This window comes from Sciurus vulgaris (assembly GCF_902686455.1).
Source record: "Sciurus vulgaris genome assembly, chromosome: 3".
NCBI classification, from domain to species: Eukaryota; Metazoa; Chordata; class Mammalia; order Rodentia; family Sciuridae; genus Sciurus; species Sciurus vulgaris.
The window spans coordinates 90,904,822-90,924,281 of record NC_136463.1 but is presented as its reverse complement, the minus strand read 5'-3'; the positions used below and the strand labels follow the sequence as shown (position 1 = coordinate 90,924,281).

The window sequence follows — 19,460 nt, the reverse complement described above, 5'->3', positions numbered from 1 at the left end:
TTCATCCTTTGTTTTAAAAATCATTCAATTTGTAAAAATCTAGCTGATTTTTAATTTTTAAAATATTTATTTTATGATGGGGGTATGACTATCATATGGCTCAAGATGAAATAGGGTGCTGAGTTTTTAGGGAGTGCAAGTAATTGATTTTGGACGCAGTACTTTGACTTTTCTTAATAACTTACTTTGGAAACACTTTAATTTTTCTGTGTCTATGTAGATGGTATATTAATGATGTATGATTCTGTAATAACACTTAGTAATATCTATTTTCCCCATCCTTCCTTTTTTGTGGTTTCTTTGTTTATAGGATCATCATGCCTAGAGTTCAGAACATAAGAAAGTCTCTGAAGCCTCAGATTTCTTGTTTAACAAATGAATACTATCAACTACTGGATTTTTTACCTGACAAACTAAGAGCAAAGCTGCTTCCATTCCAAAAAGATGGCATCATTTTTGCCCTCAGAAGAGAAGGCAGGTAAAGTACTTTCTTAAGACATGCTAATAATGTTAAATTCCTGCCAAGAGTATTAAAAAACCAAGCTGTGTTCAAACTATTCTTTTCATGTACCCATAGTCCTTCTTTAGTAAAAATTGATTCTGAGTAAATTAGCTTCATCCATTTAGTATGATTGACTTATACTTCTGGTTTCAAAATGTTAAACATATTCTAATTTCTTAAGATAGTAAGTTTGGCTGACTGTGGTGGTGCACCCCTGTAATGCAAGGGACTTGGGAGGCTGAGGCAGGAGGACTGCAGTTTTGAGGCCAGCCTTCTCAAGTGCAAGGCCAGCCTGAGCAACTTTGTGAGACTGATTTAAAACAAAAAATAAAATAAGCTGAGGCTGTAGCTCAGTGGTAAAGTACCCCTGAATTCAATCCTTAGTACCTCAAAGAAAGTCTGTTTGGTTACCTTAACCCATTAAATCTCAAGTTTTTAATTTTGTGATTATTTCAATAAAATTGACACATGTACATTAAAATAAGTTAGAAATCATAATCTAGAGCTTATATATTATTATATTAAGTAATATAGGTATTATAGTAGAATATAGTTCTATTATATAATTTTATATTATATAAATATATACAATATAGTATATTTAAGTTTTTATAAGTGTTCTACATCTGGGATGATGGGACAAAACAGGTAAAGTATTTGAGTTACTAGATATTCTCAGCATCACATATATTAACAGTTTTCTGGAATGTGTTACTTTTCTATATTTACCTAATCTTCATTACATTTTTGTTCATTTCATTTTCCACCTTAGATTAACAATCTCCGCTTGTGTTTCTTTACTTCTTTTCAAACTTGAAAATAGCTATATGATCTTTTCTATAACATTGGGATATTACTTGGTTTTCTATATTTTTAAGGATAGTATTGTCATAGTTCCACAGTCATATGTATCATATTCTTTCTTCTCAATATTTTGTTCTTTTTTTTTTTTTTTTTGTGGTACTGGGGATCGAATTCAGGGCCTTGTGCTTGCGAGGCAAGCACTCTACCAGCTGAGCTATCTCCCCAGCCCTTCGTATATTTTTAATATGCACATTTCTTTCTATAGATCACAAAATCTTCAAGGAAAGAAACTAGTTTTTACTTTTTTTTTAGAATGCCTGGACAAATAATTAGCCCTTTAATAATAATAAAAGGAAATAGTTTTGACTGAAAACAAACTAGATTTAAAGTTTAAATGACTGATATAAAAGCACATTCAGCTTCTAGCAGCTTGATAGAACATGTACCTTTTAAGGTATAAGAAACAATGAAAACTCACGACATATACATGATTGTGACAACTGAGTGTCACTTACCCAGCTGCCACTTACAACTGGAGGATCTGCAAAGAGAGAGGGAAACCATAAACTTAAATTATTTTCATTGGGAGTCAAAATCTTTGGCCCTTCCAAAATTAATGCTAATAAGAATAATATCTGTTACTATAATGTGTACTTCTGTTCACACAGTGCTTTGTAAGTACTTTATATTATATAATCTTCACAAGAACTGTAGAGATAAATATCACCATTCTCTTTGGGCACGTATAAAAGCTCAGAACACCTTTACACTAAAAAATTATTGAGGACCTCTAAGACATTTATTTATATAGGTTATACCTACACATAATCATTGCATCACAAGAAAACAAAAAAAGTTACTTTTTGTCATTTAAAATAAGCCATGAGCCCATGTTATGTGAACATATTTTATGAAAATTATTCTTTTACCAACAAATATGTTTTGAGAAGACTTCCATTATTTAATGCTTGACCCAGAAGACTGATAGATTCTCACTGCTTTTGCATTCAACCTTTTGCAGAGTTGTAATGTAGCCTCTGGGAAACTGCACTGTGTAGTAATGAGGGAGGTTTCAGAAGTTCAGTCCATGGTCAGCCAACTCCATAACTCTGGGCCCTTAGGTGAGGAAGAACATTGTGGCCAAAGGGTGTGACAGGAAACCAGCTCAGGACATGATAACCAGGAAGCAGAGCTCTCCCCAGTGTTTGTGATGAAAATTTTAAGCATTAAACAATGTTGAAAGAATGGTAAGAGTAGACACTTTGCAGATGATTTATCTATTACTTTATCCTTTTATCACAACTGTTCATCTTATTTTTCTTTCATTTTGTTTGTCTACAGTAAATTGTACACATTATTATACTTCCCCTAAATACTTACGCATATATATGATTAATCATAGTTCATATTTATTTAGTTTTTTTGTTGAGATTAAATTAATGAAATGCACAAACCTTGACAAAGGAATATACTTGTGTAACTCAAACCCACCATTCTAGGAAATTTTCTCACTTCCTTTCCCATCTAGTCCCTTCACCCTCAGAGTCCACCACTGATCTTCGATGTTTTTTAAAACTTAGGTTTGGTTTACTTGTTCTAGAACTTCATGTGAATGAAATGAGAAATTATGTGCTGTTTTTGAAAGATTTCTTTCATTCACTCAAATCTTGTTGAGATTAATCTGTTTTTTCATGTATTAGTGGTTTGTTCCTATTGTATACATTTGTATTTACCATTAACTGGTACCTAAGATTATATAATGGTGCTTTTCATCTTTCACCTGTATTCTTCCAATATTTCCCTCCTAGATAACGCTTTTGTAGATTCATTTTGCTTTTGTGGAGTTACAGCTGTTCTGTGTTTACTATGTATGCGGTCCTCAAATTCCTGAAGATTTCAGTCACAAATGCCATCTTAAGCTGTCATTGGACAGCCTTTAGCTTCTTGTGGTAGTTTATACTTGTGTCTTTGGGCACAAGTATGTCAGTAGAAAGAAAGCAGGCTTTAGGGTGAGACAGACTTTGTTAAATTGTGGCTCACTTACTGTCTTGGATGTGTTGGACATGCTTGCTTCTTTAACAATATGTACTTTACATTCATAAAATAAAATATAGATATTATAATCCTAATTGCTGCAGTTTTAAAAGATTTTCTCATAATGCTCAAATAGAATTAGTCTCTTTTTTTAATCTAGTTTTATTAATTTCTAAACACTTGTCCTTAGACTGTTAACCCGTCCTAATAAAATATGAGTATATGTAGCAAAATGGGAAAATAAGAAGTGAGCTAAGCTAAGTTCATTCATTTTAAAGAACTTTCTTTCATTTTGAACTTAGATCTTCTTTGGGTTAGAATTATTATTTCTTTCTTGAAAACATGATAGTTGTGGAAATTTTTTATCACATTTTTTGGCAAATAATGCTGGTAAATAGGTGGAAATGGCGAATAACATGCTAAGTGAAATTAGCCAAACTCAGAAACTCAAAGGTTGAATATTTTCTCTCACATGTGGAAGCTAGAGTAAGGAAAGGGGGAGGGAAGGTTAGGAGTAAGTAAAGAACCAGTAAAATACAACTTAATAGTGAAATAATGTCTAGTAGAGTAGAGGAAGGAGAAGGGGAGGGGTGCGGATAGGAGGGAAAAGGGGAAAGGAAAAAGGGGGGTCATGAACTGAATTTGATTTCCATGCTTGAATAAGTTTGTCAGGATGAACCCAACTACTATGTATAATCGTTAAGCTCTAATAAAAAAAATTATAGATGCAAAATTTAAAAAGGAATGGTAAGGTTGCTAATAACCATGTCTTAACATTAGTGCAAGATCAAGAGTTAGTGTCGTAATTTGATATAATAAAATATATATTTATGTACATATTTATATATAACATTTATAGTCACAAAGAAATAAAGAATAATATCAATTTTAATAATTGAGAGGACAGAAAGGTATTGAATAAAAGTTGAATATTTATTTTGTAATAGAGGCAATAACATTGATATTTCAAAAAATAGCTTATTATTTAGTTATATGATTTACCAACCAAAGATCTAATAAAATCTTTGAAAATAATTGTTTCTGACTAGTGAATATGCAGGTTAGAGCTTTTCATTATAAGCTTTTCTTTACTATTTGAATTTTTAGTATCATCCTATTTGATAAAAATGAAATAATTTTAAACAAGAAAACATTATTTGGCAAATGAAAAATTTGCTATGTTGTATTAGTTTCCCATTATTTTTGTTTGACAGGACTGTCAAATAATTTCAGGGTAGGTCTTCATTTTTGAATGATATTTTAGTTGGTAGTACAGGCTTTAATGGTTAGTTTTTTCTTAGCACTTTTAAAATTGTATTCAACTATCTTCTGACTTTCATAATTGCCAAATGTGTTCTTGTTCTCAAATACCACCCAATGGATTTTTTTTTTCTTTTCTTTTTTGGCACTGGGGATTACCCAGGGGCACTTTGCTACTGAGCTACATCCTAGTTCTTTCCATTTTTTTGTTCTGAAACATGATTTTGCTCATTTGCTGAGTCTGGGTTTGAACTTGCAATCCTACTGCCTCAACCTCCCACATTGCTGAGATTACAGGTATGTACTGCCATACCTGGCTCTTATAGATGGTTTGTTCATTACAAAGGAAAAAAAATTATAAAATGGTCAAACTTGGCATTGCTAATGGTGGGACAACCACATACATAATGCAGTGCACAGGAGAGACATAACATAACATTATCATTATCAAATATTGTCATTCTTAGTGGCAATATTGGACTTGATAATCCTGAGATAATAATTCAAACCAATCCAGAATGTAGGACCTGGATTCTTTAAAGGATTCAGTGTAATTAAAACAACAACAACAACAATAATAAGGGAAACAATGAGTGTATTGTAAATTGATGCAGACCTAAGAACTACAACATCTGAAAGTAATATACAAATCTTAATTAGATCCTTGATCAATAAGCAGAAAAGCTTTAGAGAACATTTTCTGGATAACTGCAAAATTTTAATCTGGACTCTATTGGTATAATATTAATGTTGTCTATCTTCAATGAGGTAACTTGGTTGTGAGTGACTACAAGTCTGTTTTTGAGAAATTCATGATAAACAATTTTGGGATGAAGTATCATATTATCTCTAGCCTTCTTTCTACATTTTCCCAAAAGGGGGAAGAACATGCATGTTTAGAGAAATTTTGAGTGATAAACCAAGATGTTAATAGTGTAATTGATGAGTGGCATGGTCTGGTGACTATATTCTTGGTGAGTGGGGTAATCTGTGAGTGTATTGTTTAGTGGTATAATTTGGTAAATGTTATAATTTGTTGAATGTATTTAGTTGACGATGATGATGATTGAATGTACTTGATAATGATGATGATGATGATGATGATTTTGTTATTGGGTATTGAACCCAGGAACCCTTTATCACTGAGCTACTCCTAGTCCTTTTTATTATTTATTTTGAGTCAGGGCCTTGCCAAGTTGCAGAGACTGGCCTCAAACTTGTGATCCTCTTGCCTTGGCCTCCAGAGTCACAGGGATTATAGGTATATGCAACCTTGCCTGGCTATATTTAGTGCTTTCTTTTTGGGTTCTCTGTGAGTGAAAATTTTCAAGGAAAAAAAAAAAAAAAACGGCAAAGGCATTTTTGCTCCTTTGTTTATCATCTGATTTTAAGATTTTGTCTTAGAAGTTCTGCAGTTTGACTATGATTTATTCAATCTCGTTTTCTTTTTACTTATCCTGTATGGGATTAAACCTGAGATTTGCATCTGTTGATTCTAGAAAATTCTTAGCTATTTCTTTTAAAATATTGTTTCTCTCCCACTTTGTCTTTTTCTGCATTTCCAGTTAGACTTATACTTGACCTTTTTACTCTAGCCTGTACTACTGTATCATCTCCCTGTGTACATTATGCTGTTTTTAAATTTCATGATCTGTTGGTCTCATCTGCTGTGTAACTCACCTATTCAGTTTTAAAACACATTTTATTATTAATATATAATTTGCATGGAGTAAGATATACTGATCATATATGTAGAGCTTGAGGAATTTTCACAGTGTAACCATTACCAAGATCAAGAAAGAGAATGTTGCCAGGCATGGTGGTACATGTGACTGCAGAGGCTGAGGTAGGAGGAGGTAGGAGGATTGCAAGTTTGAGGGCAGCCTTAGAAACTTAGTGAGGCCCTGTCTCAAAAAATAAAATGGTCCGTGGGTATAGTTCAGTGGTAAAGTGTTCCCAGGTTCAATCCCCAGTGCCAAAAAAAAAAACCAAAAAAAACCAAAAAAGAACATTACTAGCATCCCAGAAACCAGAAACCTTCCTCTTGTGCCCTCCCAATCAATGCTACTGCTGTTTCCCTTCTCTGCAAAGGACCACTCTCCTGACTTCTATCACCACAGATCACTTTTGCCTGTTCATTGTAATAAATTGTCACCTGCTCTTTTGTATCTAACTTCTTTCACTCATCATTATGTGAGATCAATTCACGTTATTGAATGTGGTTGTAGTTCATTCTTTTTCATTGCCTTATAAATTTTGTTGTATGACTGTACCAAAACTTATTTATTCATTCTACTGTTGATGATGTTTGTTTCTGGTTTTAGGTTCTTACAAATAGTAATGATATGAACATTATTATATAAATATGTTGGTAAATACACACACGTATACACATCTATGTATGTACACACACACATATATACACATAAACATTTCTGCTATTTATCTTACCAAGAAGAAGAATTGCTGGATCATAAGGTCTCCATATATTCTACTTTAATTGATAATGCTTATATTAGTTTGCTAGGGATGTCATAAAAAGGTACCACAACAAGGTGGCTTGTGGCTTAGACAACAGAAATTTTTCTGTTCTGAAGGCTTGTGAGGGCTGTGAAGGAAGAATCTTTACCAGGTCTCTTTCTTTGGCTTATAGATGCCTGTTTTCCTATTTTTTTTCACATTGTCTTCCCTGTATTTATGTCTCTTGGTCCAAATTTCCTCTTTTTGGTATGGACACTAGACATTGGTGACATATTGGTCAACTCCTAATGACTTCATCTTAACTAATTATATCTACCATGATCCTATTTCTAAATAAAGTCACATTCTGAGGTACTGGAGTTTAAATTTCAACATAGGAGTTTTGTGGGGATACAATTCAACCCATAACTTTGCTAAACATTTTGTAACGTGGTGTACCAATTTATACTTGTAACAAGTGTGCATAAGAATTCTGATTGCTCCATGTTCTCATCAGTGCTTCATATTCTTATCTTTATTTTCATTTTTAATTTTTTGATAGGCATGTAGTGATGTACTTTGAAGTTTTTTTTCTCTGAGAACAAGCACCATTTCATATGCTTATTAACTGTACATCCTTAAATGCCCTATTCATGTTTTACTCATTTTTCTATTTGGTTGTCTATCTGTTTTTTCTATCTGTTTTATAGGAGTCCTTTGTCAGATTTATATTCTAGATATGTTTTGTCAAGTGTATGTATTGCAAATAAATTTTCTGAGACTGTGATTTGCCTCTTTATTCTCCTAATGATGTTCATTAGCAGAAGTTCTCAAATAATTGTTAGTGTTTTTATGGTTGATGCTTTTAGCATCCTATTTTAGAAACCTGTGTTTAATGTAAGGTTATAAAGAAAGTTTCCTGTTTTCTTCTAAAAGGTTTATTGTTTTACCTTTTATATATATATATATATGTATATATATATTTTTTAACCTTTTATATTAATTAGACTTCGAATCCTCTTGGAATTGATTTATGTGTGTGGTATGAGGTAAAAAACAGATGGTATGGATCATCTGTTTTTAAAAATTACTTTTACAGGTAAATGTCCAATTGATCCACAGTTTATTGAGAAGACTGACTTTCCCTTACTGCATTATGGTGTCACCCCTGTTATAAATCAAGTAATTATAGTACCTCTTTCAAATTAAGTGTTGTCAATGGATAAAGAAACTGTGATATATATATATATATATATATATATCCTAATGACTTCATCTTAACTAATTATATCTACCATGATCCTATTTTTATATATATGTGTATATATATATATATATATACACACACACACACAATTGAATATTAGCCATAAAGAAGAATACAATTATGGCATTTTCAGGCAAATGGATGAAATTGGAGAATATCAGGCTAAGTGAGATAAGCCAATTTCAAAAAACCAAAGGACAAATGATCTCACTGATAAGCGGATAATGATACATGATGGGGGGTGGGAGGGAGGCAAGAATGGAGGAAGGAGGAACTGTATAGAGGGAAAAGAGGGGTGAGAGGGGTGGGGGGAAAAGGAAAAATAACAGAATGAATCAAACACCATTACTCTATGTAAATGTATGATTACACAAATGGTATGCCTCTACTTCATGTACAACCAGAGAAACAAGTTGTACCCCATTTGTTTACAATTTAAAAAAAATGAAAAAAAATTAAGTGCTGTCTAATGAAGCTTTCTGCCACGATGAAAATGTTCCATATATGTATTTTTCAAATTAATGCTATTAGTTACATGTGGCTGTTGAGTTCTTAAAATGTGACTGGTGCAACTATGGCCTGGATCTTTAAAAAATACTTTTTAGTTGTAGATGGAAATAATACCATTATTTTATTTATTTACCCTTATGTGGTGCAGAGGATTGAACCCAGTGCCTCACACATGCCAGGTGAGCACTTTACCACTGAGCCACAACCCCAGCCCCAGGCCTGGATTTTTAGTTTTGACTAATTTTAAGAAATTTAAATTTAAATTTGAATAGCCATATGTGTCTATTGGCTACAATATGGAATGATACAGTTTTGAATTCCTTATTTATTTACAATCTTTGTATCAGTACCATACTTCTCAATTACTGTAGCTTTGTAGTAAATGTTAGCATCAGGTAGTATAAATCCTTAAGTTTCATTCTCTTTCAAAAGTGTCTCAGTTAAGTTTGTAAATTGAATTGTATTATATCTGTAGATCAAATTGGAGAGAATTGATAATTCATGAACATAAATTATTGTTTCATTATTTGTTCTCCACTTATTTCAGTATTTCTTAACTTATTTAATTTTAATAAGTTCCTGTCGTTTTCAAAGAAAAGATCTTACATATTTAGTAGCAGATTTATCCCTAGTATTTAACATTTGATTCTATTATAATTGTCTCCCCCCACCCCAGATGTTTTTGAGTTTTCTCTTTGTCTGACTATCCAAAAGTTTTCCTATGATGTGCCTAGGTGTGGTTTTCTTTGCATTCATTCTTCTTGAGTTTGTGGGTTGTTGTTAATCTTTAATTGTGAAAAATTTCAGTTTTTATCTCTTCATTGTTATTTGTTACATTCTTTATTTCCATGGACTCCAGTTATTCTTATGTTAGACCTTTTCTCAGTGTCCTGTATATATCTTATCTGCTTTGAGTTTTTCTTTCTCTCTCTCTCTCTCTCTCTCTGTACAGGTATGTATGTAGCTATCTGTATATTTGTATATAGATTTCATATATATAATTTAGGTATTTATACAATGTATATGTGTGTGTATATATATATATGTACATATATGTATATACAGTTTACGTGTATATTGTGTATTTTTTTACCTATTTTCTAGTTTACTATCTTTTTTATTTATAGTTAGTTTATTGACTTCTCTTAAGGAAGAGATCATCACTTAATATATATATGAAAGTAAAACCACCCAATTTTTTTCTTGCTGAGCAAAGGAGAATTATATTGTTAGACTTGGATCTCTAAACAAAACAGAGTTGCCATTGCATCAGGCTCTGGGGAAGCCCAGAGGCTTTAAAAAATAGGAATGTTAGGGATTGGCTGAATTTCTGTGTATAATTTAGGGATTAGCTGGCTAATGTCAAAGGTCAGTCCTTTCCTTTCTTGAAATTGGAGAATAGTGACATTTTGTTTTCTGTTTTTAATTTCAGATAATGTATTTTAAGTCCTAGAATATCCAGCTCAAGTCTGCCTGGTTATATATCTTATTTCTTGCCATGTTTTAATTCTGTTCTTCTATAAATATTTAGAACATTCTGATTTATGTATCTGTACTCCTTTGGAAGCTTATTTTACTTTTCTTTTTTATTTCCTAGTGTGTTTACTAATGTGTTAAATTTTGTTTTAGTAATTAAGTAATCTTAATATATGGGAATCTTAAGAGATTGAAATGAGTGGTAAATTCTCATAGGGAAGATTTGCAAAATCAAGTTCTTGGCTTGGAGTTTCCCCGATCACACACAGGTAACAAAATCAAATCTCAAATTCCTTTTCAGGGAATTTGATTATGAATTTTGATCAATTTTCACCTCATGCCAAGCTTTAACTTTCCTTCTTGACTTTAAAAACTTAGGTATAATTTAATTTAGTAATTTGGTTTACATTTTTCCTTTATTTCTAGAGAATTTCTTTGAATTTTATTGAAGATGATGTTTAGTTCTTTTATTTTGATTTTCTTCTTTGTAGACACCAAGTATGCTTATAGTTGTTGATTTGTCTTGGCCTATTATCTTTCTCACTTTCTTCCATAATTTATTTTTCTTTAAATCTTTTGATTTTTCTTCATTACTTTGTAGATTTCCTTTTCAGACCTATATTTTTTTCTGCTTTAATTTGGTCTTTGTTTCAGTGTTATTTTTTTATCCAAATTTTTTTATTTCTCTGATCTATCAGTTCACATTCTATTTCTTTGTAGTTTTTGACCATAATTTCCTGAACTTCTGTACATCTGTCTTATTTTTTGTTTGTTTCTTATAGAGGTGAGTATTTCTTCAAATTTTAGTTTGTGGTAAAATGTTTGACTATGATTTCACTTGCTTCATGGTAACTTTTTTTTATTATCTTCTTATTTATAACATTTAAAATTTTTTTTCATGGTTTCTTAAATTTAGTCAGCCTTTTGTTACTACTGTGACCAAAGGACCTGACAAGATCAAGTAGAGGAGAAAATTTTATTTTGGGGCTCACCATTTCAGAGGTCTTAATCTATAGATGACCAGCTCCATTCTTTGGGACCAGAGGTAAGGCAGAACATTATGGCAGAAGAGTGTGACAGAGGAAAGCAGCTCAGAGCATGGCACCAGGAAGCAGAGAGAGAGAGAGAGAGAGATCTCTGCTAAACAAGGACAAAATATATACCCCAAAGGCATACTACCAGGGACCCACCTCCTCCACCTATACCCTACCTGCCTACAGTTACCACTCCCTTAATGCCTATTACAAGATTAATGTACTGATTAGGTTAAGTCTTTCATAACCCGATCGTTTCACTTCTGGACTTTCTGCCATTGTTTCACACATGAGTTTTTGGGGGACAGTGTTCTAGAATAGCAATGTTTAGAATAATATCTATTTTTTATAATATAATTTTTATACATAATTCATTTGTTTTGACTAGTATCTCCTGAGCCAAAAGAAATTGGCATTGCAGGGTATGTAACTGGGCAGAATCTCTCATCTCTGCCTGTGTCAGTCTGTTTCACAAAATGGTTTGTCATTGAGTCTTGCTGCTTCTGCAGTCAGACTGGACCCTGGTGATATTCTGCCATCACTCTACCTATACTCTGTGTTGTTTTAAGGATTTCTTAACTTAGCTATAGGAATGTCCCCCTCAAAACTGTGTCCTGTTGAGTCTTGTGTTTTTGTTGTTGTTTCCTTGAGATATATAGTCTGATGTGTTTTTCCTTGGTATATGCGCTCTTTATTTTTTTAATATTTAATATTTTTGGTATCCCAGTCTCCTGTCATTTAGACATTTACTATCTCTTGGTTTTTTAAAAGATTATTGATAACCATGCACCAAATCTTTGAATCTGTTCCATCAAGCTCAGTGTTAGATACATTACTTAAGTATTTAGTAAATGTTTATTTATGTACATGTATTCATGTTTGGATAGGTCTATGTTATGGTTTGGATGTGAGGTGTCCCCCAAAAACTCACATGTGAAACAATGCAGGAAGGTTCAGAGGAGAAATGATTGGGTTGTAAGAGTCACTGAGTCCAATCAGTGACATAATTCCTGACGGGATTAATTGAAATGGTATGGTGTGACTGGAGGAGATGGGGTATGGCTATGGGTTTTGTATCTGGAGAATGGAGTCTCTCTCTCTGCTTTCTGATCACCATGATATGAGCTGCTTCCCTCTGCCACACACTCCTTCCGTGATGTTCAGCCTCCCCTCAAGCCCTGAGGAATGGAGCTGACCTTCTATGGACTAGGACCTCTGAAACCATGAGCCCTCAAATAAACTTTTCCTCCTTTAAAATTGTTATGGTCAGATCTTTTAGTCACAGCATCAAAAACAACAACAAAAAACTGACTAAAACAGTCTACTTGTAAATATACATGATTGACAAAAAAATACATAAAATTTTTAGTGTACAGTTGAACTATGTTTGTTATCACTTACTCACATCTGAGGAGATTGAAGAAGTCTGTCACTGAGTGAATTGAAATTGTTACTGTAATTGTGCCTTCATTATTAGTTAATACTCCTTCTGTAGATGTTGTTCTGAAAGGTTATTTCATTTCTCATCGAAATTCTGACAGAACAATTTGTTTTAATTATCTCTCTGCATGAGGAAGAAAAGACTTTGTGGTCTTACAAGGACTCGGCAAATAGAATAAGGGAAGATTTTATAGTAATTTGTATTCTTTAAAGGTATTACTTTCTGACAACCTAATTTCTTTCATTGTTTTCTCTACTAAAATTGAAGAGTTTTCTATTATATTACTTATTGGGATATGCTGCTTTTTGTAATGTAGTAATTCAAACTTATTTGGCTGACAGATTTCACATTAGTGAAATTTCACATTAGTGAACAAAAACTTTGACACACCTGGTGATTTTGCTACAAAAATATTCTTTGTTAAATTATTTTAATATTGGGGCATAAATTTCTATGCTGGTCATCTCAATAAGCTGAGGATAATTAGTTGAAAGTATGAATGAACCTCAACTATGGATATAAAAACCTGGGAATAATAATTTACAAAATTGTACTAATTACTTTTAGCCCAGATCATCTAATTGATGTGTAACCAAATCTTGGCATTCCAAACAATTAATTTGAGTTGTAGAATAATGCCATTGTTCTTCCTCCTCCCCTACCAGTAAGGAACCATGTATGAATGTCTAGAGAGAGAAGTGTCTGCCTGTATCTAAAAGTGTTATTGATGTTTTTATCATTATACTTTTTAATAGATAAACTTACCTGTGTTAAATTTTTAATTTATATAAGCCTATAACTTCATGAAACTTTTTATCTAGAAGAACTCTTCGACAATTCTGTAGCTTATGAGTTTGAGGAATAATGTGAACATATATACTAATTTCAGTTAGAGATATATGTAAAAGCAACATACAAAACCACTGCACAATCACCAGAATGGTGGTGTGTATATATATATATATAAATACACATACATACACACATACACACAATATATATAATATATATATAACATATACATAATATATATATGCATACATACACACACACACACACACACACATATATATAGTTTTATCAAGGACATGAAATGGTTATAACTATCTTATACTTTTGTTAAAAGGGGAAATTGGCACAACTACTTTGGAAAACTGTTGTCAATGTGTACTGTAGAAGAACATATGTATTCTGAGACCCATTAATCCTTTCCTTGGTAATATAGGTACATATATATATATATATATACACATTTACTAAAATATTGTTTATAGCAGCAGCACTGTTCATAATAGAGACCCCAGTTGTCCATCAGCTGCAGGATGAGAAACAATTGTAGTATATTATATAATGGAAAACTTAAATCAATGAGAATGAACAAATTACTATAACAATTGAATCTTTCGAATGTATTATTGCATGAAAGCCAGACATAAAACACATCTATGTACATGTTACTTATACATAATATTAATATACATGTTACTTATACATACATATATTAATTGAATATGTCCAATTTTATAAACATAGAAGATACTAGTTTATATTAAGCCACTTACATTAATTATGTATAAAATACTAACTATGGTATTAGGAGTCAGAGAGTGGCTGAGCTTTGGTATGGGGGGGGGTGTTGTGAAAGGAAGAGACCAGAGGGGAGGTTTCTGAGAGTCTTTATAATATTCTGTTTCTTGAACTTGCTGTTCTTTACATGATGTTCATTTTATGAATATTCTTAAAATTTCTGAGGCTGTACACTTGAGAGTTGCATAATTTGTCTTTTATATTTCAGTAGCAAGTTTTCTAAAAAATTCAGTTTTTAAATATATGTATACACATTTATATATACTTAAACATATATGTGTACATACATGTTTAGAAATACTTTGTTTTGAAATGTGTACATACATGTTTATATATACATCTATGTGTATATATAAAACTATATGTATAAATCTATGTGTATATATAAAAAAATCTATATTTTAAAACACAGACCAGTGTTGAAATAGTTGTATCTTAGCTACTTTATCAAAAAGAAAGTGAATTCTAACAGAAATGTATATATCTATGTATCTATACACATATCTGTAAGTTTTTTTTTTTTTTTTGTGCTGTGTCTGCATATGTGTGTGTGTGTTTGGAAGGTTGAATTCAGGCAAGTGCTCTATCACTGAATCACACTCCCAGTCCTTAATACTCTTTTTAAATTCTACCTCATTCATCAATTCTGACAGGAAATAGAATTGTGCTTAGGTTGTTCAACTTAAAAGATTTAAGTGAGGGACTATTTCAGAAGTTAGAGAGCCAACATATAGTTTTGGCCACTAAGAAACCAGCAGTAAATAGCAGCCTGTCATGAACATTCCCAGGCCTTAGAGAACAAGGGTAGCCCAGCAAGCACTGAAGCTAAGGAAAACTGAAGACAGCACCTATCGTTCTGGAGGGACCTGTCCACTCTCAGATCTTCCTCTACCTTTCTCTCTTCCTACTCCATAATCTCTAGCTTGTACATTCTTTGATCAAACCCTGTTTGAAGTCAGTCAGCAATGGGGTAATCTGTAACAGGAAGCAAATGGAGACTATCAGTGTAACAAATTAGACTTTGAGAAACTGCTTCCAACGAGTTAATGTAGAATATGTTTTTCCCCCTCTAGTCACCTTTTTTCTCCGAAGTTTCCATTTTGGATACTATTCATGTTGTATTTACATAATATCTTTCCTTTCTCTCTCTCTGTTTCTAAACACATACACACACCATACTTCACAGCAAGTAAAATGAAAATTAATACTAAGAGTAAAATCACACTAATTAAGGAGTGATGATTTATAAACAAATATGATAAAGGCTTAGAACACTATAATAAATTTGTCAGTAGAAATATGGAGAGCTGGGCTGGGGTTGTGGCTCAGTGGTTGAGTGTTTGCCTAGCACATGTGAGGTCATGGGTTTAATCCCTATCAACACATAAAACTAAATTAAAAAAAAACAAAAGTTAAAAAAAATGCTTAAAAAATAAATATGGAGAGCTAAATATTTATTGCATTTTTAGCTTTTATTTTAGCTTAGTTTTGCAACAGTTATGTAATGTATACTAGAGACAAAATTGTACAAAGAGTACAGTACTGCCTTTTATTTTTCCTAAACATGTTTTTATGGAAAATTTTAAATGTGTACAAAAGTAGAGAGAGAAAAGGTAATGAAATTCCACATAGTTATTACCCAGCTTTAATAATTATGAACATGGTTATTTATTCACTGCTCTGTTCCTTGTCCCTAGCTACAAACATCTTTTCTTTCTCTGAAGTATTTTAAAGTAAACTTAAAAACATATGTTACTTATGAACACTTCATTTTTTTCTGTTTTCCTTTTGGTACCAGGGATTGAACCCAGGGATGCTTTATCACTGAGCTACATACATCCCTAGCCCTTTTTATTTTTCATTTTGAAAGAGGGTCTTGCTAAATTGCTGAGACTGACTTTGAACTTGCAATCCTTCTGCCTCAGCCTCCTAGTTACTGGGTTTTCAGGCATGTGCCACTGTGCCTGGCAGAACACTTCATTTTTAAGTATCTAACAAAAACGTTTTCATAATCATGTCTTCATTATCACAACTAACAAAATGTAATTCCTCATTGTATCTAATATTTAGTCCATATTAAAATGTTCCCACTTATTTTAAACATGTCTTTTTTGCTGTTGGTTTATTAAAATCAAGATCTAAATGAGATCCACATGCTGAATTTTGTTGTCTTTAACAGTTATTAGAACAGCAAACTTATAAGAATGTAATATTTTAAATATTTTATCGTATTAACCAATTTGAATTTTTCTGTGACAAATTTAATATCCACAAGGCCTTTGTATTGTGTTTGTTTTTGTGTATATGTGAGAGGCAGAGAGAAAGAGAAAGAGAACAAGCAAGCATTTGTGCTCAGGGGGAGAATCCTGAAAATATAAATGAAATAAACTTAAGACTTTAAAGTCTGGACTTTCCTGAGAGTATCTATGTACTTAACACCAGGCTAAGCACTTAATAACATAGGGATAGAGCAAAAAGAGCATGGACTTTGACCAAATTGAATTGAGATTCTGTCTGTTTCATTCATTTTAACATTATAGTTATGGGCACAGTCTTGAAACTGTAAGTCATAACAACATGATGCCCAATTCAGAAGAGATACTCAGGAAGTATTAGATATAATTATTATGAGTTAGTATTTAAATATTTGTGAATAGATGAATCAGTTTTGGAAACCTCAGGCTTTTGGAATGACTGTAGAAAGTGAAATAGATGGAGGATGGAAAGGACCCTTTCTAGCAGTAAAGACATAGTAATTGAGATCCCAGTGTTTAAGTGAGCACTCTATGTGTCAGGATAGACCACATAAGAAATGTCTCCTCCCCCCTTTTTTTTTTTTTCTATTGGGAAACTAAAATTAAGGAATAAGAACAAAGTCCAGGAAGGAGAATACATTACTGTTTCTAGCAGCAGTTAAAATTAATCATTGGATGAGTGAATGGTTGATTCCATCCTTAGAATGTGAGGAAGTAAACAAATGTAGTGCAAGGTAGAATGACCCTTTTGTCTGTAGAACAGAAAATGCCACAGTTCTTATCTGCTTTTGAAGGCAGATACTGGCATATGGCCAATATCCCACAGTATATGAATGGAAGTGTGGGAATAATGCTCTTTCAAGTTGCATCTTTTTGAGTCTATGTTACCTCACTGGTATGTATATAAATCCTTGCCTACTTTTTTCTTTCTTTCTTCTTCATTTTTTTTTTTAGAGGTTTCTAACTTACAGCAAATAACTTTTGACGTCTAGATATTTAACTTTAAGCTTTTAATGATAACTGAACTATATTGAAACTAAACCATAGGTAGTTTTGAAAACATTTCAGGATTTAGTCAAATATTTTAAGAAGAAATCCAGGGCCACACTTGGTTATCGAACACGTGATAGCATCCCATGAGTTCACATTTTTAACTTGAGATGAAGCTACCGTAGTTGCTTGTGGTTGTAACATTTTGGATTAATTTGTGTAAGTGTATTTGTCTGTCAGGCTAGGTGAGGTTCTTTATAAATGGGATTTTTTAAAATGGTGCAGGTCAGGAGCTCTGGACCTGAGAGTGTTGTCTACTGCTCTGGGCCATACTGCCACCTGGGGGCCAACAAAAAAGACTGCTGGGTGTCATAACCAGTGCCAGAAATGTTTGACACTGACCTTGGTACTACTAAGACAAAACAAGATATCATTATTTTTTTGCAGGAACCAGAATATTGCTCTCGGCTTACTTAAAGATATGGAATGATACAATATTATGAAAACGTATCTAAAAATTAAATGTGTTTCCACATTACTTCTTATCTTTCTCTTTTCCCCTATTTTTTAAAAAGCATTTTTAGGCCGGGCGTGGAGGCATACCCCAGTAATCCCAGTGGCTCAGGAGGCTGCAGCAACAGGATACAGAGTTCAAAGCCAGTTTCAACAAAAGCGAGACTCTAAGCAACTCAGTGAGACCCTGTCTCTAAATCAAATACAAAATAGGGCTGGGGATGTGACTCAGTGGTAGAGTGCCCCTGAGTTCAATCCCCAGTACCCTCCTCCTCAAAACATAGTTTTTTAGTTGTAGATGTATTTATTTTTATGTGATGCTTAGGGTTGAACATGCTAGGCAAGCACTCTACCACTGAGCCACAATCCTAGCCCCCTCTTTTCCTCTATTTTAAAGAATATTGGCAATTGCCTTGAAACAAAGGTAGTAAAATATACATTACCTGAGTTCTTTTATATGTATAGGGGTTCTTAATAGTTATAAAAGTATTATGTGGGCAATGGTAATAGTTTCTATTTATACCTCAAAATTGATCAGTAAATGTCCTTTTTCTAATCCCAATTCTTTGACCATATATAAAGATTTTTATACTATTATTAAATGTTCACGTTTTAGTTTTTTGATGAAAGAAGAAAACCTGTTACTAAATATGATGCCATTGATTTGACACAATATGTAACTGAAGGACAAATATATGTGATTCCCCTTAATGAAATACTTAGAATAGTCAAATTTATAGAAACAGAAAATAGAAGGTGGTTACCAGGGGTGATGGACTAAGCAGTTGTGGGAAGTTCTTGTTATAGGAGTACAGAATTTCAGTTTGGGATGATAAAAAGTTCAGGAGATGAATAGAGGTGATAATTGGACAACAAAGTAAATGTATTTAATACCCTTGAACTCTATACATAAAAATGGTTAAAGTGGTAAGTTTTATGTTATTTATATTTTATAAATATTGTATTTTGTAATAGTGAATGTTGCACTCCCTTAGGGCTTAGGAATAAGTAGTAAGTGAATTTCATTTTCAAAACACATAAAACAAACAAACAAACAAGAAAGCACATGTGTTTGAAGCTTTACATGTATAGGGCTACAACCCTATCAGGTAAATACTTAGTAATACGTCTCTTTTACCTGTTAAGAAACTAAGGCTTGAAGAGGTTCATCTATAGTAAATTTTTTAACAGGCTTCTGTTTGCTCAACTTTTAGGATATTATGTTTAAGGTACAGGATTTATAAGTTAATGAAAGACAGCTGAGATTTGGACCTATTTCTGCTTATCTCTTTCTGTTCTCTCACTCTGCCTTCTATGAGAAGATTGT

At 32.6% G+C, this 19,460-nt stretch overlaps 1 protein-coding gene across 3 annotated transcripts in view; it reads left to right on the top strand.

Annotated features, from left to right (window-relative positions):
* ZRANB3 (zinc finger RANBP2-type containing 3) overlaps positions 1 to 19,460 on the top strand; it is a 257,489-nt gene that overhangs the window by 23,156 nt on the left and 214,873 nt on the right. For 2 of the 3 annotated variants that reach the window (XM_079135617.1, XM_079135619.1), the window contains exon 2: positions 311 to 478. In XM_079135617.1, coding sequence (XP_078991743.1) covers positions 318 to 478 — 161 coding nt within the window. In that variant the 5' untranslated portion in view covers positions 311 to 317. Of the gene's footprint in view, positions 1 to 310; positions 479 to 19,460 lie in introns of those variants that run through there. The other variant, XM_079135618.1, reaches the window with a different exon arrangement.